A 23,779-nucleotide genomic window follows, 5' to 3' on the forward strand; every position below is an offset into this window, starting at 1 on the left:
AGGGGGACGCTGCTCGCATGTTGAGGTGGCCTCTGTGTCTCTGGGTCAGAGAGCTGTGGTGAGTGACCACCTTTTTAGCTTCCCGCCTTGTTTGTTTTCCAAAGACAGTGTCATCAATTCTCTAACAAGGGACTAGACACAGCAACAACAAAGAGCACAGGACCTCCCTGTGTAGCCCAATGACTGATGGAGCATGGATGCAATGACAGACAGATCAGTGCTCTGTACGTCTGACAACATTCCAACTGATGTGTTTGTGTGTGTGTACATGTCTTGTACGTGTGTGCTCCATCTTATGACATGCAATCTGTTTATTTTTTGTGCAAACATTTGCTTCACTCTGTAAAAATCCTATTTGTTATCCCGAGTGACAAGATTTGCTGAATGATTGTATTTAAATTTAATTAAATTGAAAGTAAATACAATCACATTACTATAGAAACAATTTCCCCACAGGGATTAATAAAGTATATTATATCATTGCAATACACTTTAAGATACACATTTAAGTATTTATTGAGGTTTTTTATTTCTTATTATGATTTTAACGTTTGGTTTCTTGTATATTCTTTATGTTTTCAGATTTGTTTTGTATTTCTCTTTTATTAAATGTTTATGTTTCTAGTTATTTCCTATTCAATTTTAATTTATTTTACTTTGTTTATGTTATGCACCAATTCACCAATGCAAATTATGTTAATCTGAGAACAGACTTGGACTTTACCAGATTCTGAATATGAGCAGTTCGCAATTTTCTCCTTCAAACAGATACATTTCACAGTTGCAAAGGTTACTTTCCACAGCTGGGAAAACATGGCAGTAGTGATTGATACCACTCTCTTATCTGTACAATGGAGCTACATCCAGTAGCTGGTTAGCTTAGCTTAGCACACACAATGAAGATGGGAAGAGAGATGTGTGACTCTGCCTGGTGGTAACAACATCCAACATCTCTAAAGATACGTTGCGGTGCTACCAGTGGTTAATATGTTAATCTGTGAGACTCAGAGATGATAAGCGGAGTTTGTTTTTCCTGTGTTAGCTGTTCCCCTTTGTATTCAGCCTTTGAGCTAAAGCTAAACTTGTTGCTGGCATGTACAGGTTGCGGCCTTACATTTAATGCATGCACATGAGTAATAATTTTCATCCATCTAAGCAAATTAATTTGATTATTTGCAAAATATCCAACAATTAGTTTAAAACCCCAAACGTAATTTACGTGTCACTTTTTTTATATAAATGTTTGATCAAATAATTGAAATTGATCGTTATGTTATAAAGATCAGCTAATGTCACTCGTGTTTTTCACGGATTTGGCCTTTACCCTATAAGGCTGGGTGGAACCCAAGGTCTACAGTGAGCCATTTTAATTGATTGATGTTGTCTTTTGGCCAACTCAGGCTTTCCAGACCTCAGCCTCATACAAATATGCATGCAAAGAAACAAAGACAGGAAGTGGAAGAGTTTTGTCTGATTGATTACCCCGAGTGATTATTTTCTGTTGCATAAAGCTACAAAAAGAAAATGCAATTAAAAAAAAACCTGACTGTGTCATTATCGAAAATGAAGAATGATATTTGTATTTATCCGCATGGGAAGCTCATCGTTGGGGATTTAATTCTCCCATTTACAGATAATGAAACTACATGCCTGTACGGTAATTATTTATAAAAAAATAACTTTATTCATGAGGGGTTTGAGTTTTGCTAAAACAAACTGTCACTTTGATGAAGATACCAGCATGTTTGCTGGAGAGCCAGAGCATTTTATTTCAAGAATGTTTACCGCTTGAGGCCGGGATGCATGCATGCTTCTTCAAACTACAGCAACATTGTTTTTCCCAAGAGAGCCATTACTGCCGGAGTTACTTAGAGCAAAGATGAACTTGATTCAACCTTTTGATATGTGATACTTTTCCCAATGCCAAATAGGACAGAAGCTAAGGAACATTCAAGGTCCACACATCCTATTCAGTTAAAGCCTGCAGGGTCTTTATCTACATGGCCTGTGTGGCTGCAGAGAGGATAAGCATATTTAGATTACATGTTTCCTCCAAAACTACATTCCCAACACTGTAGATCACAGACATTACAGCGCTTACATCCCCCTGTTAGTGCTCATATATACAAACACACACCTGCTGGGGCAAGGCCGTCTGGGAGAGAATTACAGCGGGCTAATTTATGAGACCCAAGGGAAGGCAAAGGGCAGGGGACCCAGACTGGCCTGACCTCACTTCCTCATTTCATGGTCTTCAAGTTAGACCTTTCGATACACAGAACAGGGCATTGGTCCTCAAACACATCACCCTCTCACCGTCTTTCAAACAAACTAATTAGTATATTTTCCCCTGACCTGGTTAACACAATGAGCCCTGAGGGACTGGTGCAACCTGCAAGTTAGTTAGCACCTTGGGCCTGCCGTTGTGGAATAGTTAACATTTTCCAAGGTGAGTGGGTTTTGCTTAAAACTCTGGCCCCAGGCTCGCCTCTGGCCTCCTCACTTCCTCCAGGGAGAAGGCCCTGTCATCCGTCACTCGGACCGAGGCAGGGGCACAATAGCAGTCTGGATCCTGGCTACTGACACCATCACATGGGCTGCTGATAAGACTCACCTTCCGGGACCGGAGAGCTTAACCATTACTGACACACAACAGTTTGTTTTGCCTTGGTGCTACGCCATTCTTACGGATGACCATGAAATAAAAAGGAAAGTCCATCATTAGCCACATTATGCATTTAATTGTGCTTTCTTCTATATTTTCAAGGTCCTTTATGGTCTTGTGTCTTCCATTTTGCCACGCTGTTTCCTAATACAGAATGCTGGGGAGCTGCTTCACTAAACAACATGGAAAACAAATGATAAACACACTTGAGCTAATCCATTTCTCCTAATGTAACGATCTATCTTTTGTGAGACAAATGGATAGTCATACTTCAGTTCCTCATCACACATCCAGGCTGTTCGAGTAGTACCACCTGTAAACAACTAGATCCTTTGTAGAAAGATGTTAAGTGCTCCTCTACGGAGCTCTGTCAAGTAATAACATACATGTTCCTTCAGTACACACACGCGTGTGAGCACAGACGCTGGAGGTGTTGAAGCTTTCTTTACGTATTTACCACTGCGGTAAAACCATCAGATATCGAACGCCTTTCGGCTTTACAGAAACAGAGGCTACAGGGGGAAGATAATTGAAGTCATTACCAAGTCATCAAACTTTCCTTCAGTGTTCATGGATCTGTTTTGAACGTTCAACCCTACATCTCCAAGTGAATCAGTGTTGTTGGCCTGCAACCAGTGATATACACCTGCCACTCTGCCAATGGAGGGAAGGGAGGACAAGAAGAAACATGTTCACCCCTGCATGGCCAGCCATCAACTTCAAAGAATTCTCCAGAACTTGAATTGTGAGTGAATTTAAATTGCTGCAAATGTAAAAAAAAATCGTTTGTATAGCTTATTTTTGTTTTTGTGTCTATTAAATATGTTAGGACCCCTGACCTAACCCGGTTTATCACGATGATTCTGAGATGAAGATGATATATGGGGTATTGCATTCAGCAGCAGAGCATCTCCTTGACACTCTCTGGGAGTCTGGGTTTTGTTACAGGCAGGAAACAGACTCTTCCGCTCCGTAAACACGCTCTGCCACTTTTAGGGCCGTCGGTGGCACGCGAAAACCACTGATGGTCAGTTAAGGTCTCGCGATTTTGAGCGCGCGCACGCGTTAAAAGGGTAATTGTGCCATTGGAGCCCACGTCTCTGACAGGTGACGCTCTAAATTCACATGGTTCAGTGGACTGTAAGAAATCGTTTCTCTAGCATGATATCGTTAGACACTGTAGGCCTACGCGTTAATCTTATTTAACCAGCCTGTTATTTATCAGCTGATAATTAATCGTATGGCATTGGTTCCTGTATTTGGTCTGTTGTCTCTTTTAATTATTGCACTCAATACATGTTAATATTTGGGATTGGGAAACACAATGACCGCATTTTAGGGTATTTTACGTGCAAATATATTCCTCTTAAATCCTCATAGCCTAACTTGCAAAAAAAAACACTTTTGATATTGGGAAAAATTGTCATTACGTGTTCTTAGAAATCTCAGGAAATACTATAATGTAGCCATATGGCTGTTTCACGGTTTCCCACGCGCACACTCAATTAGCATCCAAAGTAATGTTATTGTTTCCCGAGAGCACATTGGAATAGACAGCCTTGTGTGCACTGACGCCTATTTTCTCCACAGACCTAATGCTTCTCCACTTAAAAGGAGCATTTTAAAAAGACATAGATCCCCAGAAGAGGAGAAGACGCTGCCTTAATCTAAACAGCGCCGTGTTGATGGTGAGCGGATGAGATTATGTCGGCATGCCGTCCTTGTCTTTCTACACGGTTTAGGAGCAATGGGCCTTCAGACCCTGGCGCCTGCACTTGGCCACAGATAGGCAACCAGAGGTGTCCCCTTACAGCATGTTTGCCCTTTGGCACACAGGTAGCCCTACATTCAAGAGAAGATTCACATGTTTCTATTTATAATTTATTTAATAGGAAAAAACATTTCGAATACTGTATTGTGAGAATCCTTTTATTGGTGTCCAACGCTATCTAAAGAACATCTTATTCTAACATGATATAAAGAAGGTGATATTATTTGTATTATCATTATTTAAATACATTATAAACTGAAAAATAAAATGTTGCAGATAGTAGTCTTTAGAATTGACTAACATCAATTTAACTAATATTTTACGCATGGGCTTCTTTCCAAAATACTGAACATATTGTCAAGGAAAAGCGTCACTGTGGCCAATTTTTGGTGGAAAATAATCCAACTTTCCCATACTAAGTAGACCTAAATAAATCACTACATTTATATACTTCATATCTCTTCGGGTTGCCAATTTTATCGCATTTCCCACAGTTACGGCAGAGTATCTTATCCATGGTTTGCCCAGACAGGAAACGAAGATATGCCTAATCTAAAAAGCACTGTAGTGATGATGGGAAGAACTGTGAGGCCGTTGGTCCATTCAGCAGAGGCGAGTAGATAATACATGCTATTCGAGTCAGCGGATAAACTATTGGGTGGATAAACAGTGGATTTCCCCATATAAATGTTTTCATAGCACACCATGAAAGGCTTTTTTAATGCCTTATTGGTGTTAGTGTTTTCTGCTGGGAAAACAGAAAGTATGTAAAAGAGAGAGAGGGGGAGAGAGAGAGAACCGTCATCCCTCCCCCGCTTCAGCACGTCACTGAAAGGGAGAGGACAGCATCTTGGCTGACCCAGCTCTTTCTCTATAACCTAATTCAGCCAACCAAACAGGATCGACCTCTCTTTCTCACCCAGCTCTGCAGACATAGACACACAGCCAAAAGAGAGGGATGTCACAGCTGAAAGAAAACCAGCCCTCCTCCATCTGCATGAAAAACAAGCAGTGCGCGACGATTCTTCAAACTTACCACGGGGTATTTACAGTTTCTACGCGCCGTCCGGAGACAAATTAGTCCAATTTTGGGCCTGTTGACTATTTGTTACCCGTCATCTCTCTGTTGGTGGTAATAATGCTCCCCAGCCCGCTCATAACTTCTTCTACCACGCCTTTCTCCGTGAAGGACATTTTGAAGTTAGAGTTGCAGCAACAATCTCAGCAGCACCAGCTCCAGTATTTCTCCTGCTTCGGTCTCTCCGGGGCTCTGTCACAGCAGGGAGCTTTCCCAAATAAACCTTTCCGCTCTCATTCACCCCCCTCCTGCATGTTGGCCGGGAGGGACAGTCCGAGTCCCATCAGCTCCGGACTCTCGGAGAGCGAGGAGAGGATGTCGTACCTCAACACGCTGCCGGAGTCCGGGCTGCCGGGGGAGATGTTCGACAGCCCGGCGCAGAAACACTCCGCAGAGCTCCGGCTGGAGACCGAGCTGGAGGACCAAGATAGCAGTGAGTTATAATTCTTATAACAATAATATGTTCATCCAAAAGTTTGAGGATGGTGGTGATGACATATGTTGTTGGTAGCATGGAGTAGGTAACATAAATGACAGAGGAGTTTCATGTCTTGCTAAACAAAACCTGCATCTCACAAATTGACTTTGCTATAGCCTATGCCGGAGAAAATATGACTGCGAACTCACAAGGTATCATTTCTTGAAGCATGAATAAATGAAACCATCGCAAAATGCTAATCGAGGGAAGATAATAACTCTGCTTTGGGATACATTAGCCTACTAAAAACATATAATCATATTTAAATTAAATAGTAGGCTAATATATATGCCTATGATTTATTCTTTGTGTTTCATTCATCTTTAAAGCAAGAGCCCCACCTTGCACGATGGACGCCCATTGTTCCATTAGTCGTTGTGTAAAGCTTACAAGCATTTAAGATTGTTTCAATTAAATACAACTGTAATATTCAGCAATAGATTTTCGATATTGGACAAGTAGTGGCCCACAAGAAACAAAAAAAATCCACGGAAAGAAATGTACAAGAAAGAGAGTTTTTTAAAATTATGTTAGGCTGATAAAGATGTTTTAAAAATAAATAAAAAGCGGCTAAGATAGCGGTAAACATTTCAAAATATAACACATTACCCTTCAGTCCCCCAAAGCGAATGGCAGATTGGATGGGGGTTGTTTAATTCTGAAGTGATTTGTATTTTCCAAAAAAATTCTAATAAATACAGTCATAAGCAACAATTTGCTGCGAATCATGCCTATGTGTAATACATAATCACAGAAATCGGTATAAATGTTAGAATACAAATATATTTAAATGAAAATACTTTCATTGAGTCCTCTTTTATGCAGGTCTTGATTGATTTGATCGATTACAAATATCGGTAAAGCTATTTCCAATCAAGTCATCGTTTTATTATTTTTAATATTTTGTAATTCATATTTAAAATCTTGTTGTGGTGAAATAATGAAAACATATAACAACATTTAAAAAAATCCAAAATATGTATATGCTGTTGAAATAACTGTCATATTTTAAGAACATAATATTTAGATATTCATGAATTCATGTGGATGTCAGGAATATGAGTTGAGCTAGCAGTGTTTGATGCATAATTTCTCTACTACATTTTAGTTGTAAATGTTATGTTCATTGAAACGTTTCTTCTCCACGCAGAGAGCTGCGGGGCGTTGCGGGGTGAGTGTGAGGATCCAGACTCGGAGAAGCCGGCCACCAAGCAGCAGAGGACCAGGAGGAAACCCCGCGTGCTCTTCTCCCAGACTCAGGTGTTTGAGCTTGAGCGGCGCTTCAAGCAGCAGCGTTACCTGTCCGCCCCGGAGAGAGAGCACCTGGCCAGCTCTCTGAAACTCACCTCCACCCAGGTCAAGATCTGGTTCCAGAACCGGAGGTACAAATGCAAGAGGCAAAGGCAAGACAAGAGTCTGGAGATGGCAGGTCATCACCATCACCACCACTACCCACCGCCGCCCAGGAGGGTAGCTGTGCCGGTGCTGGTCCGGGACGGGAGGCCGTGTCTGACTGGATCACAGAACTATAACGCTTTGGGAGCTCCAAACCCATATAGCTACAATGGCTATCCTGCATACAGCTACAACAACTCGTTGTATACTAACACTTACTCTTGTACTTATTCGAGTTTGCCTGCTCTGCCACCCAGCAACACCTCTGCTAATGCTTTTATGAACATGAATTTGGGAAACATTGGTGCACAGACGCAAAGCCAGGCGCTCCAAGGACCAGGAGTCCCAGCCTGCCAGGGAGCTCTGCAGGGCATACGGGCATGGTGATCAGGGCCGAAATCATATCTCTTTGCGTGGGGCCTCCAGTTGGCCAGGACGGCCCTGATGGTGATGGTAGCGCAGTCTTTACGCACGATCACAGCTGGGAAAGACTTCTCTGAGATGGATAAATGGACTAAAGCATGGCTACACCTGATCGACAAATGCAACGAAAGCACAACTTAAAACTCTGTAACAACACAAGTAAAGGCCAGCTGTAATTCAAGGCAGGCCTGTGAGGAAACCCTAACTCGTTGACTGATTCAAACCAAAACAGTATGCGCATTGTTCTCAGAAACGTATTAATAAAAAAGTATTAAACCTGCTGTTGGATATTTGATTGTCGGATGTATGTTGCAGAAGAAAAGCAGATTTCGGCTCAAATTGTTGTATGTATTATGCGATACATAATACATAAATAATAAAATTATAATAAATACATACACATGTATGTATTATGCATATGGTATATAGTCCATAGTAATTAATAAAAATAGGACTAAAATAATAATACAATCGCATCATTGCAAGAAAATGCATTCTTATAAATTATTGTGATTTTTTCCTTATTAAAAGTTAGATCTATTTTCGGCCAAAATACTTTGTATTACTCTAAAATTGGCTAAATTAAATGAACAATGTGACCTGATGCTTAAAGTCTGTTTACACTCAAGCTGTAATGACGAACATTATCACCAATAATGACATCGTGTGTGGTGTGGTGTGTGTGTGTGTGTGTGTGTGTGTGTGTGTGTGTGTGTGTGTGTGTGTGTGTGTGTGTGTGTGTGTGTGTGTGTGTGTGTGTGTGGTGTGGGTGTGTGTGCGTGTGTGCGTGTGTGTGTGTGTGTGTGTGTGTGTGTGTGTGTGTGTGTGTGTGTGTGTGTGTGTGTGTGTGTGTGTGTGTGTGTGATATACAATATATATTATGTAGGCCAATGTGAAAATGCGTTTACGATCTTGTAAGAGCATTTCTTTGCATTTCAACTTGCATCTCAATCTTAAAGTAACGTCGAGTTCATCTTATTCTATATTTACGTGAGGTTTCTTATCGTCTCCAATCGTTTCTCAAGTGAAGCAAACTCTTTTTTTCCTGTGAGAAAGCTTGGGTAGACTTTAGTTTGAGACAAGAACCAGAAACAGAGAGAATTTAGAGGCGAGCTAATGTCCGGTCAGGATTCAGAGATGGACATTAACCAGACAGCCATCGGGACCCACACAGCGAATAAACTCGGAGCTTTGGATGATAAATAGTGTTGGGAATTGTTCTCTTCGGTGATGTATGATACTGACAAAGACAAACATACAATATATATGTATAATATCGTCCAGGCCTATATTTACAACAATAATTGTTATGATTATTATAATAATATTAATCATAATAATAATAATAGGAAATTGTTTCAATTATATAGCAGTAATTGTTATGATATATTATAACATAATCCTTTAATAATTACCCACATTTTCACTAACTGCACTCGAGGACACTCAGTGTTAATTGGAGATGAGTTAAGTAAACACCTTCACCTCCGCAGACACTATTAATGGAGATGAATGGCAACGTAAACAGTGTTTGTCTCCTCTGATAGCCTGACTGGCCACTTCCCCTGGCTACTGCATTGCCGATAGGACATACCTGGTGTCAGCTCTAAGTGCTGCACAGTCACTAGTGTAAATAGAGCTGGCGACAGGACGGCGAAGCCTGAGGACGCGGCCTGGCCATGGCTGCTCTGACAGGCGCTGCGATCACTATCTTTCCCCTCCAAAGATAGCAGCGACCATCGCTGCGTAAGGCGTGGAGTTTCCCAAAACAAAGTCTCCAATGGCAACCACTTGAGGAGCTCACAAAGGAAGAAGAGCCCAAATATAGATATATAAAGTATATATATATATATATAAAGTGCGTGGAGACGCAAAGGCTCCTAGGTGTCAACCTGGTCACCAAGATGGCATCAGATGTGGAAAACCTTGTTCAGGAGTATAGCGAATGCATCTCAAATTTGACCTTTATTCATCAATGTCAGAGTAAGGCTTCTGGTCAAATTGAATATGAAATTGGAGAGGTTTAAGTATAGAGGGTGCATGCACAGTGTAAAAATACACCTGTGTTCACTGTAACATGATTGGCTTGACTTGAGTGTGAAAGCAACTTGATGCAGACTCAGACCCAGATTCAAATATTATTTCATATTCGAGCGAAACATAAATGATATAATTTTCTCAAATGGTCGAAAGCAAACACATTAGTAATCAGTAATTGCTATCAGTCTAAAGAGATGTATTCAATGCTTATTCCAAGTTTCCAGGTTGTGCGCGTCAAGGAACAAAACACAAAGGCAAAGTAAAGTGAAGTCGAAAATACGTGTATATTTGGACACCGTTTTTAAAGAGGCATGTTGCCCACAAACCTGAGTAAGTGATCGGATACATATAGCTAATCAATTGCAACAGCGTGTATTGCAGAAATAATGTTACTATTGGCCTAAATTCCCCAAGATATTCCCATATGCTTTTCCCAGAGTACAATTATTGGTGGATATCATCTCGTAGTTTGAACACATGTTCATTGTGCCTCCATGTTTCCCATTCCGGACGTGTAGTGACATTCTGGAGCTGATTTGTACTCAAACAGAGAGATTGTTTCCGTTTAGTCACAGGACAAAAACAAAACAACACGATTTGTTTTTAAGCGCCTCTTTAACTTTGAGCACTTTGGGCATCATGCATCATGACCACACGGTGGCGCTACTCACCCGTTTGAGTAACATGACTAAAAGTCCTCTCTTCAGACAATATCTATAAGGTCACTTTCAGTTATTTAGTCAAATAAAAAATAATAAATTAAGGGATTTGCTTTCATATATTATAGTTTGATGGCGTTACAGCTCTCAGAAACTCAGACTAAATCATTTAAAACTTAAAAACAGTATAAATACAAATGAAAAAAAATATCATATCATTATTATCAAGAAAAATGAAAAAAATGCAGAGATTCTCAGTAACGATTATTGCATTTTGTTGAGATTAAAACATGGATTGAACCTTATTTAGCTATTTTATTTAGAAAGAGGGTCACATTGAAGTTTTACGGAATATAATCATTCGTATAAATTCGGCATGCTGTGGAATTGTATAAGGGTTTATAACCACTTGCATATGAAAACCTGCGTTTTACGCACGCTCAACGAACTTTACGCATCAGATTTTCTTACTACAGTGTTCATATAATTGATATTTGTAATACTAATCACAACTTCCACTTGTAACTAAAGAGCCATTAATCTTTTTTTAAATAATGAATTTGGTTCTTTTAAAAATTCCACCTCAACAAAGGGTAATACCTCGTCTGTGAAATGATTGTCCGTGGTCCGGAGCGCGTGGAGCTGGGCGGTTCGGAGGAGGGACCAGCAGAGTCTGTCCTATCAAAGGTTAACTGCTGCTGTTGCTGCTGCTGCTGCAGAATATCGTAAAGATCTGACAGCTCCTGGTGTAGTCTGTTCATTAGCAGTCCGGACTGAGCTCACCACAATTAAATTAGAGCAATTACTGAGAGCTGTGAAACATCGATCAGTGAGGACTTTTGTTTTGGAGAGGCTGATTTCTCGATGTCTCCAAGTAAATCTCATGCGATCCTGAAGAAATATCCCTGCTCTCATTAAAATCATGACATTGAGTTTTTCGTCCTTCTCCATAAAAGACATACTCACCGGACGTGATGCCCAGGAGAAGCCCGATAGGAGTGTAGATGAGCTCTGCGCACTAAAGCGCAACATCTGCACGAGGGTCCCCGGTCTATCTAAAGACGCGGATGAGAACCCCCTCCATCCGGGGAGACTCCCCGCTGATCTAAGGCTGTCTGTGGGAAACCTCCGATCTGTTACTTTCAAAGAAGAAGCCACAGGAGAGGAGACTGAACTCAGAGAAGGTGAGCCGTTTTATTCTCCCCGTTAGTAAGCAATTATGGCTCTGGTGTCTGGTTTTACATTTAAACTAAAATGACAACTTGTTGATAATTTCGCTTGTTACTTTAATGTAAATTACACTTGCCCTCATTTGCATATTGAAGTTAAAATTATTGCACATTTAAAAAGAAAAAAGATAAGAAAACCTTGCCTTGAATAGTGATTAATTTGTTTCACCTCAATGGCCCATTTGTCTAATATTTAAGAAATAAAATATGGGTTTGATTCACAGCAGATGTGACTTTATGAGGAAATGTGGATGAGTGTTTGCATTTATCAAATTTTCGATAAAAAAAATGGGAATAAGGGACAGTTATATACTGTGTGTTACGAATATTCAATGTTATAGCAATACATTTACGTTCAAATGTGTGTTTGAGAAGGGTATTGTTGCTGTGGGACAGTGCTATAAAATGCAACCAGAGGTTATTATCCATTCCATTATATACCTGATTTGTTGTGTGAAAGGGATGAGGAAGAGGAAAGCTTGAAGGGACCTCTCAGCCAGCAGCTTTAGTGGCTTTAGGCTTTTGACCAGCATCTTGACACACCTATTGTCATCTCCGTTGTCATAGGCGCTGCCGATCAGCAGCAACACTGTGTGGATCCGGATAAACGTCTGAAAGAAGAGGAGGAGGCGGAGGAGGAAAGAGGCCACCTCAGCGGGGAGACGGTGAGATGTTCGGCCGATGAGCAGCAGTGCATGCCGGGTGCGAAGAAGCGCTCCCGGGCGGCCTTCTCTCACGCACAGGTCTACGAGCTTGAGCTTCGGTTCAACACGCAGCGATATCTCTCCGGTCCAGATCGGTCCGGCCTGGCAGACGCTCTGAAGCTGACAGAGACCCAGGTGAAGATCTGGTTCCAGAACCGGAGATATAAAACCAAACGGCGCCAGATGGCAGCCGAGCTGGCGGCGTGCAGCTCACCGAAAAAAGTAGCAGTACAAGTGCTGGTGAGGGACAATCAAAAGTACTATCAGGCCAATGGACTACAAATCCCAGTGACTGTGCCTCTGTACCAGCAGGCCTATCGGTACCAGCCCTGCCTGCACTACTACTGCCAGCCCTGGAGCCTGGGCAGCAGGTCCTGTGGGGGGATGTTCTGAGCTGTTGCTGAGGACACATTACCTGGACAAGTTAGGGTCTCTGCACTCAACGTGTTGGCAGCTTTCTGTATGGATCAGGCTATTGTCGGACTGACTGGGATTGTAAATATTTTATTTTTTCTAGAAGCCAATTTAGCATTTTGGCCTGTTTTTCAGGGTTTCTAAAATGCCAATGTCTTACAGCATGACTATTTCGAGCTATTCAGTGATTCAAGGCAATTGAAATGATAATGATAATAAATCATCATTATTATTGTAAAATATTCTAAAGTGTTAGCCTTCAGTAATATAGTGTGGGCATGACAAAGCTCTGTCAATTGATACAATTATAACTGTGTGACAACATGTTTTATATGAAAGGAAGAGTTGAGTGTGGTTATTATTTTGTAATGATTTACAGCAAAAATAATTATGTAAAAGCTAACACTGCTGATCTGTTCTTTAAAAAAACGAAACACATTTTTTTTTCATCTATTTTGTTTATTAATATTATTCGATCTATTTAAAGACACAATTGCTGTTGAAACATGGGTGGGTTGTGTTTGTTTTTTTGTCATGGGGAAGGGCTGGACATAGAAAGAAGGAGAAAAGCAATGAGTTGTATAACACTTTTTTGACCGTTTTTTTCTATTTCAAGGACAAATTCCAAATTAAGTATTATCAATGTTAGGGAGGGAGTTGCAACACTGAAATGTAAGATGTAATACTCCTCCACACTCCTGAATATTTCACTTTGAGTGAAACAAATATAAATATTCTATTTAATACAAATACATCTTACATTCAAGTTCACCATAAGCATTCATTCTTAAACATTTGGCAAATAACACCAATAAGGCAGATTATAAGACAGTGGGCCCCATATGCACAACATGGATTTCTCAGAGTTTATGTGCAAATTAAGTTTCACAGCTGCACAAAAGTCCAATTTATCTGAGGGGATAAACACTCACTCGCTCCATTATTGAGATGAATGACTAAAGATTTGACTATGTAAAAAAGAAAAAGTAGACGTGAAATAACTCAAGAAGATTTAAAGAGAGGTTACGTTTGAAATAATTTGCAAATTATCTACAAAATATATCCGTGTAAATATATATTTAATCAGCCTGCCCCTCCTCATCCAAAGCAATGGCTCCTGCCTGGCCCATATAGGATCTATATGTTCTTCCTCTCCTTAACGACAGCCAGTTACAGTCTCAGAGACCAGACAGAGCAGAAAGGAATCCTGAATTTATACAAACCCAACAAGAGAAAGTATCCTTAAAAACATGGCAGAGACTCTGACACTTTTAGAAGGTATCTATTTTATTTATGGGATATCTTTGTTGATCATAAAACTCAACACCTTCAAGAACACATTCTTTACATTAGGTTTATGGACCTTTGGGAGAGTGTCAGTATTATAATTATAATGTACCGTAAAAAGTTCCATGCAAAGAAATGCTGCCAACAGCCTATTTAATTTGAAGATGTTAACAATATACAAAACGGCCACATTTAAATAACTTATAAAGATAATTTTTTTTTTTTTTTAAAGAAAGGTGTCTTTTAAGTTAAGTCTTTTAGGTGTGTTAAGAGTCCTAGTCTCAACTGTACACTGCATGAGTCAGAGAGGGTCATTAGACCGTGGAGACGTTGCACCATCCAGCCACAAGACAGCTCACATTAATCACGTTTTCCCGAAAAGATTGCACGCATCCTAAAGACATGGACACAATGGCCGCACTTGATAGGAAAATAAAAAGTGCATTTCTTAACCTGAACGATGTACTACAGAGATTGAGTGGTATCATGTCTATATAAGCTAAGCAAATATTACAAAATGTAAATATTAAAGACATCAAAATTATTTAAATAGGTACTTAAACTTCCCTTTTCCCACCACCAGCTGCTTTGGCAAAGAGGGTCACCTTTTGCCACACGATGGCACCAGGCCAAACCTCATTTATCTCTTATATCAAAACGCCACTTCAAACTCTCCTAAGTGGTTGATCCAACACGTTTTTGAGAGGGAGGACTCACACACATAACACTCCTTTAGACTGTCTGACTGGATATCACCAGGGCATCACTAAGTCTAATTATTTTCAACAACACACACGCATGCGCTCACACACACGCACACACTCACACACACACACACACACCACACACACACACACACACACACACACACACACGCGCACGTGCTCACACACACACACACACACACACACACACACACACACACACACACACACACACACACACACACACACACACACACACACACACACACACACACACACACACACACACACACACACACACACACACACACACACACACACACACACACACACACACACACACACACACACATTCAAGACAAAGATGACTAAAATGCAACGGAAAAGGTCATGGTGTTGCATTGTGGCTCTGCGGTACGCGATTGTCCATCAGCTCTGATTGGTCACATTGTGCTGTTGAATAGCTGCTATAGTCACTGCGTTCTTCCATGACTAGATAAGTTCTTCCATGACTAGATAAGATTTTTCTTTCTTTTCTTGCACCCATTGATGTCGTAGATTTCCGTAGACAAGTAACTGACAACTGAGTGACACAACAAAGAGATCATTTTGAGTCTTTACTTTGAAGATAATTGAGTTATATGTTTTCATGTGCTTAAGCCTTTATTTGTAGCAGTAATGATACAATTATTCCCAATTGAATTGATTAAATCTGGGAGCATGGCAACAGACAATAACACATCAAAACTCAAGCCATGTCATCCATTTGTTTTACATTAGATTAAAGGTTAAACTAAATGTGCGTACATAGCAGAAGTGTATGCATGTACAGATGTACATGTGTTTATGCCTTTGAGTGTACAGTATAGTAATCACTAGGGAAGAGCTGTTTACAAAGGAAAGTTTAAAAAAGTAATAATTATAACGTTTCCCTTTCTCTTCTCATACATGTGATTACCCTTAGGATTTGTTTAAAATCTGTATAATTGTCTGCCTGCTGGAGTTTCTTGCCCTGTCAGACGTCTTTGCTACATTCCCTCATCTCAGCAGTTGTGCGCTGTTGCAGGCAGTAGTCCACTGAGCCTAAAAGCATTACTGCATGTGTAAATATGTAATGCTCAGGTATGTAAACACTTTGAGCTGTGCTTTATTTAGTGTGCCTCCGCATGAGTAGGCCCATAAAGCAGAGAGGGAATAAAAGGAGCCAGACAGCAGAGCAGGAGAACATGTCCATCTGCCTCTTTGAACATTCACTAGCACCAGCGTCCACTGAACAAAGCATGACATTTAAATACAACTTGTGAATGGAAACGGGTACATTTGCTGTTGTCTTTTTGCTGCAGATTTCTCAGCTGGGAGGAATGTGTTGAGGGTGGGGCTGAGTTAAAGTGAGCAACACAGGAATGACAGCCCTCACCTAATCCATGCTTGGCTTGCTTTTAAGATCCAGATCTATTGATGGAGAATTCTCACAGAGCTCCTGAGCAGCAATTACGCATGCATTTCCGATGTGCCTATTGAAACAGGAATTATTTTCTTAAGGGCCTTGTTGATTTAAACAATATCATCTTAACATAACCGCTCTTGGCACTGAGACTGTGACGGGTAATAGGAATGAGATTTAGTGCTCACACGAAAGCGAGACAGGGAGAGGCTTCCCAGGTACTAATTCAGTTGTGGCTGCCAGTTGTTGATTGTTCGATCAGACACAATTGTAACAACCGCTGAATACTTGGCTTTGTGAAAAGGACCGAGCAGGAGTGTGCGTCGCTGCTCTTAATGCGTTAGCCCTCGGCAGACACAGGGGCAGGACTCAGGAAGGAGAGGGGTCATGGTTAATACCTCTGTTTAAAGACAGAGCTGCTTCCCTCTGACCTGTGCTGCAACACACATACACACAGGCACAAACACACACACACACACACACACACACACACACACACACACACACACACACACACACACACACACACACACACACACACACACACACACACACACACACACACACACACACACACACACACACACACACACACACACACACACACACACACACACACACACACACACACACACACACCACAAATAATCCCACCCACAGGACTCTTCAGCCTTGTTCCAGAAACTATTAGCAGATAACATCAGTGCATGTAGGAATGTAAACATTTACAGTAAAGCTATAAGACATCAACTCCCCCTGGGGAAGAAACATCTATCACGCCAACCGCATCAACACTCACAATCAACCTCGGTTTAAAAAGGAATACGATATAACACCTTTCCAGCACAATTTCCACCTTTTCTGTATGATCACTGTTTCAGTTTGTTAAAAAGCATCAATTGAGGTTTTTAGATGAGGATTCAAATGTCTGTCATCATAATTAATGACATCATCACCCTACAAGAAATACAATCTTTGAATAAAATCCTCATGTTATATGTATCGTGATGCATCGGATTAAATGAGCGAATCCTTTTTTAATTATTAAAAAATACTTGTGCCAAATGCAATATTAGATTCAAGAAGAATATTCTGATAGTTAAAAACATCTATTTAACATATGCATTTTAGACTTAATACACTGGAAATGTTTGGATAACATCATCACAAATAAATACCATGCAATATCATCAATGATTCCTAATACCACTGTTTGGAAATACCAGAATACAAAATAAGAAAATGGATATTCCAAAGGAAGTGCAGCACGCAAGTGTTGAAAAATAATTCAAATGTCAACGTGATAAATTAAGCTTCCAATAAACAAACTATTTGGAAGTCTCCTGAAACTTGGTTTACATCTTTTGACAAATCTTGTTTTGAAGCTTAAGGCTGAGCAGAGCCCAGTTCTTGTTGCAGTGGTCAGAGCATTGTGCCTGCAGAGAGACGCAGTGATCCAGCTCTGTGTCTGTCAGAGCAGGGGTCATGGGGGGATGAGAAAAGATAGAAAGATGAGCCCACCCAGAACACAGGCTCTTCTGAAGAAAGTAACACAGGTCTGTGTGTGTGTGTGTGTGTGTGTGTGTGTGTGTGTGTGTGTGTGTGTGTGTGTGTGTGTGTGTGTGTGTGTGTCCATTAGGAGTAGATTTGGGATATTAAAGGCGGAGAGTTTAAGTGGAGGCAGATTACGAAACAGCACAAGGCTCACGCAGGAAAAAGACACAAACAACAAACACCACAAAACGTTCCCATGCCCAACACCTTATTATCTGTATGTCCTCTTTTTTAGCTAAGCACCACAGGTTCATTCAGAATTTTGACAATGTCTGCATAACAAATAAGACAAATAATGAATTAAAACTTTGACTAACATATGTTGAAGGAAGTGTAAAGGGCATTTGAAATAGCTTGTCAACCAGTGGATGATGGAGAGTTTGTGTTGAGCTCCTCTGTCCATAGATGGACAGGAAGTCTTCCAAGTTGCCACATGTCCTTCCTCTCCGCTCTCATGTCTCCCACACACACATGCTCAGACAGACACACACTCCTCCAGAGCCGGCCGGAGGAATCCAAATGTTTTAATTAGCCGTGATAAGCCGAGACAAGGAGAGCATTGAGCAGCTCCGACACACAGAGAGACGACTCCTATCAGGGGACAGATAAAGGAACTACTCAAGCCCACTTACGGCCTCTCATGCTCTCCTCCTCCCTCTCCTCTCCCTGGTCTCCCTCCTCACCTCCAACGAGAGGGACTCTCATCACTGCTTAAACAGAGAATCCAACATCGCCAGCTTGTTTTCTTATCATCACAACTTAGATCCAACTTCCTCTCACTTGATTGCACTTTAAATCTGGCTGTCTCTCTTTTTTTTTTGCAACTGTACATTAGCATATCTGTGTATCATGTTTTGCTCTTTAACTAGACAAACAAGAAGACGAATATATTTCACAAAGCAGGGCTAAGACAGAGACGAAGAAGGCATATAACATGTCCTAACCTTGAACCAATGCTCTATCTCTGGCAGTGAGTCTGAAACACACACAAGCCTCAAGTCCACCTGATTCACACTGAGAGTTACAAAGTAAATTGGACAGATCCTCCCTTAATGTATCTGCCAGAGAAAAACATTTTAGACATATGTTGAGAACACATTAATAATTGCTCACGTTCGCTGTCAGCAACCTTGCAGTAATAATGAAATGGAGTGAACAAAAAAAAAATCAACATTTATAAAAGAAATGGCTTTAGTATAGATTGCTGCTGATCATACCTGTCACTCAAGTTGTTTTAGACACTTGTATATGGAAACTTTTGATGGTGTGAATGCTTCTGGTGATGAAATGAATGGCTCACAGTTTTCACCAGACTAGTTTGTGCTGACTGGAGCTCCGAGGCATAGCAGTTAAGCTTATTTGACAGGAAAGGAAGACAGCTTTCTTTTCAAGATCAAGTTCAAAGGGCAGGAGGCCGGTTTCTTCCTCGGTGTCCCTGACTGCACCTGTGTGGCTTTTGCACACACACACACACACACACGCACACACACACACACACACACACACACACACACACACACACACACACACACACACACACACACACACACACACACACACACACACACACACACACACACACACACACACACACACACACACACACACACACACACACACACACACACACACACACACACACACACACGCACGCACACATGCTCACACACGCTCACACACGCTCACACACACAAGGAATCTTGTCCACACTACTGACAGACAACTTTAGTTTTACTCTCGGGCTGTGTGTGTGAACAGTGTGTGTGTTTGCAATTGCACGTGTGCTGCATGTGTCTTAAGTTGCAGTTGCAGCTTACTGAAGTGTTTGTAGGGAGATTTTATGACCTTGCATACCTTTTAAAAGGAATTGTCACAACATTTAGGACAAAGGGAAGGGCAGAGGAGAGAAAGTGCTGGACACCTGCACTGCAGCATGCGTAACAATGCTGCAGTTCATCACACCCTGCCAAGGCTCACAAAGGCTAAGGGAAGAGAAGTGTGTGTGTGTGCGTGTGTGTTTGTGTTTGTGTGTGTGTGTCTTTTACTTTGATCATAAAAGTAGCGTAGTAGAGGTTTAGAGATCGTTCCTTAGGCCTTTTGCGCAATGCTTTTATATCTGTTTTTCATCATCACACTTTGTCTTCTCTTATAAAAATATCATTTTCCCTACCATAGGAGCATGTTTGCCCCTCTCTCTGCTGCTCAGTAATCTGGCCCATTAGCAATGGCATTTTACTATAAACACTTGGATTTATCGAGGAGCTTTATATTCAATACAAGTCTTGCATGTTATTCTTTTATTGCACGAGAAGTGAGCAGGATCCGGTTTCAAACTCACAGTCTAACACAACATCTCCATGGTGTCCTGCGTCTTCTGCAGGCTTCATCACATACCAAACAGCTGTTTTGTCTTCTGTTTCAGCCTTCTACCACAGATAAATGGCTGTGTGCATGAGTGTGTGTGTTTAATTGTGTGTATGTGGGTATGTTAGCAATCATCTAGTATCCTTGGTGGTGCATGGGAAGAATTTCTCCTCCCAACTTGTTCTCTTAAGTGATGACAGGAGCTGTATCTCCCCCACATTCTAATTTTTTCACAGCACTATGGGAGAAATTCAAGCCACAACTGGCACAGTAGATTCATAATCTTTCTGTTATTTTAGTAAACTACCACTCATCCAGAATTTACATTTTGCTATGCTTCATAAATCAGTCTAATCTTTGGAGTCATGTCAACATGAACAATGATAATGAGATCATAAGATCTAGCAAGGAATCATTTTTTACGATTTACTAGACCTTTTAGAAAAAACCTAAAGATTGGGCATGAATTAACAGTGAGTAAAATGAATGCATCACGTTCTCATCCACAAGGGGTCAAACACAGCCACTTTGTCACACTGCCATAATTGACATTTGTTCTGAGTGCGTTTTCATAAATACATTTGTGTTTAATCAGGGGCCCGCAGCTCATTTTTACCCTGAGGCCCCCTAGCAAGTTTACGCAGCCCTGAGTTAGGGGGAATGCCCAGATCTTTCAGTAATACAATTCATATCAGATCGCATGAATCCAAGCAGCACTTAGCTCGTGGTCATTAATGGAAAATAAACATGATGAAATGTATAGATAATATCTCAACTCATGGTTATCTTGTCTGCAGATTGTGGCACAGGATCAAGTTTGACAGAATGCCAGTAAAAGCAAAATCTAAACAAATTACACCAAGCATAAAGTGTACCACGTTGTTTTGTTTGCTAAATGTAGCCATGCACCAAAAAGTGTGTTTGCTCTACTCTCTGGAGCATTCCTGCTTTATTTTCTGCTCTCTCCTCTCCACTTCTCTTGGCTTCCTTCCTCTACTCCCATCAAGCGTGCTATCTTCCCAGAGTGGGAGAGACTGCAGCAGCCAAGGGATTAAAACAACAGCTACTTTATCCAGCAGCACCCAAGGAGCGTGAGATCAAACCTGTAAGTGTCTGTGTGTATCCCAGTGAGTTCGACGAAGAGCTAGTTATCGCACCTCATCCATTAACTGCTTCCAAGGATGGAATAAAGTGGACATTATGGCATAATCCTGTATCACTCTGTAATTCATGTTGAGTGGTCCAGTCATGATTTGGCTCAATATATGAAGAGAGATCTGACAAAAGATGCCATAAATAAGGAGAGCGTATAAGAGAAGGCGAGCGACTGAGCGAGAGTTGTTGTAGAGGACAAGAGTCCTTCAGGCGTTCACATTCCTAAGTACCCCTGGAGTGTGTGTTTGTGACCGTGTGTGAAATAGACCCTTCCACAGGTGCTTGCTGTAAGGGGCTTTGACCAGAGGCTTGAGTTTCCAAAACATGGGCTAACACCACACTAATACACAAGGGAGTGTATATATGCGTGCCAGCCCTTCATCCACAAGTATTTTTCACCAGGAAAGATACAGTGTGTTTTTGCATGTGTGTTCAAATTAAGTCAGACAATATGGCCTTGAAATAGCAATAATATTTGGTCAAGAAGAGGAATAGATTAAGGTTTGCTTTGACGGCATCGGCCACTGATCTATGTTTACACAAACACACACACACACACACACACACACACACACACACACACACACACACACACACACACACACACACACACACACACACACACACACTTGCATAATGCGCACACACCCAGTTGGTAAATACTCAGAGTAATTATAACTGACAAGAGTTATAGCTTTCAGAGTGGTAAACTTTACACTATCTTTTCTTGTGTACCAAATTAAAAGGCTCTATTATAATGATTAAAGGGTATAATTAATGTGACAAGATTATGACTCAACATTGGAATTGTAAACAATGTTATAACAACTTATATTAGGAGACATTAGGGTTAGAGAGGTTTAAAGTAATCTTCAGCAAGACTTACAGTATACAGTAGCTCTTCATAGACAAATCACTCTCCCTTAAATTACTTTGAAGAGCGGAGAAAAAAACAGATATAGTTGGTTTATAAAATACATATCAACCAACCAACCTTGCCTGGTCTCCATTATGCCAGGCAACTTTATATAAACCTATTTGCAAAATAGGAGAAAGATATCTAATGCTAATGTAATGTTGTTGAATGTTTGCTATACTTGTGAATTAAAACATTAGAATAAGAAGATGTGTCACTTTTGTATAAACTGATGGTTAGGTTCCAAATAAAGTATGAAGCCAATGTATGTCTATGTCTGGATCTGCAGCACTTAAATTGACAGCAGCCATTATAATTGTTATTAATCACACATGACACATCCATGAGAACTAACAACAGCAGGAACAAATAGATGTGATGGCATCTGAACTAAGGCAACATTGTTATCATTAGCCAAGTGGAAGTACTTTTGTCTGAGTGGCAGAAATGAGAAACAGCAATATGAACACAAACTGTTAAACTTGTGAATTGACTCATACAAGCAAACTGAGGAATTGTTTTAACTGAGCATCTTGAAAATGGCTCCAACCTATCCGACCTTTCAACATCACATGCAACAACTGAACGAGACAACAGCAGTTGTGTGATATTCAGACCAAAATATGAATCGACTGGGAACATGGCAAAGTCATCGACCAGCAGTCAGTGAGCGAGGAAGAACAAAGCTACTATCTGACTCAAAATACACGTTTTTTTAAACACACACTGAGATTAAGATCTCCCCATATGATATGACTGAAGTGCCAAATAGCTATCTCTTTGCTGATTAAGAAAGCTAGAAAAGGATTAAAACCCTCAAGTTTCCCTTAATTTGAAACCATAACAAAAAACACCATCATCCATCCTCAAAATCTTTTGGACCAGACACCTTTGAAAGCGATACATTTATGAATGTATAGAAGCCAGTATTATTTTCACTTTTTCAATATTTTCTTTACGCCTTCAAACTACTGAAACTGCTTGCCCCTGTATTTAACTTATAACGGATATTATATAATACATGCATGCTCTCGTACTCTGTCTTTTTCTCTCAATCACACACACACACACACACACACACACACACACACACACACACACACACACACACACACACACACACACACACACACGCGCACGCACGCACCACGCACGCACGCACGCACACACGCACGCACGCACGCACGCACGCACGCACGCACACACACACACACACACACACACACACACACACACACACACACACACACACACACACACACACACACACACACACACACACACACACACAGATGCCCGTACACGCACCAGTAGTTTAGGCAGAATTATTTAGGCAGGCCCTATGAACAAATTGATGGACTTTTCTTTCACAGAAAAACTCTTTTCATCAATATCAGACAATGAATGAGCACAGACTTGGCACAGTAGTCTCTAACATGCACTAGGCGGGCGGTTGCTCTGTAAGCATCGGCCTCGGGCCTACTACACAACAAAGCCAA

General features: G+C 40.9%; 2 protein-coding genes across 2 annotated transcripts; both read left to right on the forward strand.

Annotated features, from left to right (window-relative positions):
• The first annotated feature begins 5,334 nt into the window (after positions 1-5,334).
• Positions 5,335-8,129, forward strand: nkx2.3 (NK2 homeobox 3). The gene is made up of 2 exons (XM_034101266.2): positions 5,335-5,947; positions 7,143-8,129. The coding sequence occupies exons 1-2, from the start codon at positions 5,575-5,577 to the stop codon at positions 7,772-7,774; spliced, it is 1,005 nt and encodes a 334-aa protein (XP_033957157.1). The 5' UTR covers positions 5,335-5,574; the 3' UTR covers positions 7,775-8,129.
• Positions 8,130-11,248: 3,119 nt separating this feature from the next.
• nkx3.3 (NK3 homeobox 3) lies at positions 11,249-13,322 on the forward strand. Its single transcript, XM_034101355.1, has 2 exons — positions 11,249-11,693; positions 12,306-13,322. The coding sequence occupies exons 1-2, from the start codon at positions 11,432-11,434 to the stop codon at positions 12,833-12,835; spliced, it is 792 nt and encodes a 263-aa protein (XP_033957246.1). The 5' UTR covers positions 11,249-11,431; the 3' UTR covers positions 12,836-13,322.
• Positions 13,323-23,779: the final 10,457 nt, after the last annotated feature.

This window comes from Pseudochaenichthys georgianus, chromosome 15, assembly GCF_902827115.2.
Source record: "Pseudochaenichthys georgianus chromosome 15, fPseGeo1.2, whole genome shotgun sequence".
Lineage (NCBI taxonomy): Eukaryota > Metazoa > Chordata > Actinopteri > Perciformes > Channichthyidae > Pseudochaenichthys > Pseudochaenichthys georgianus.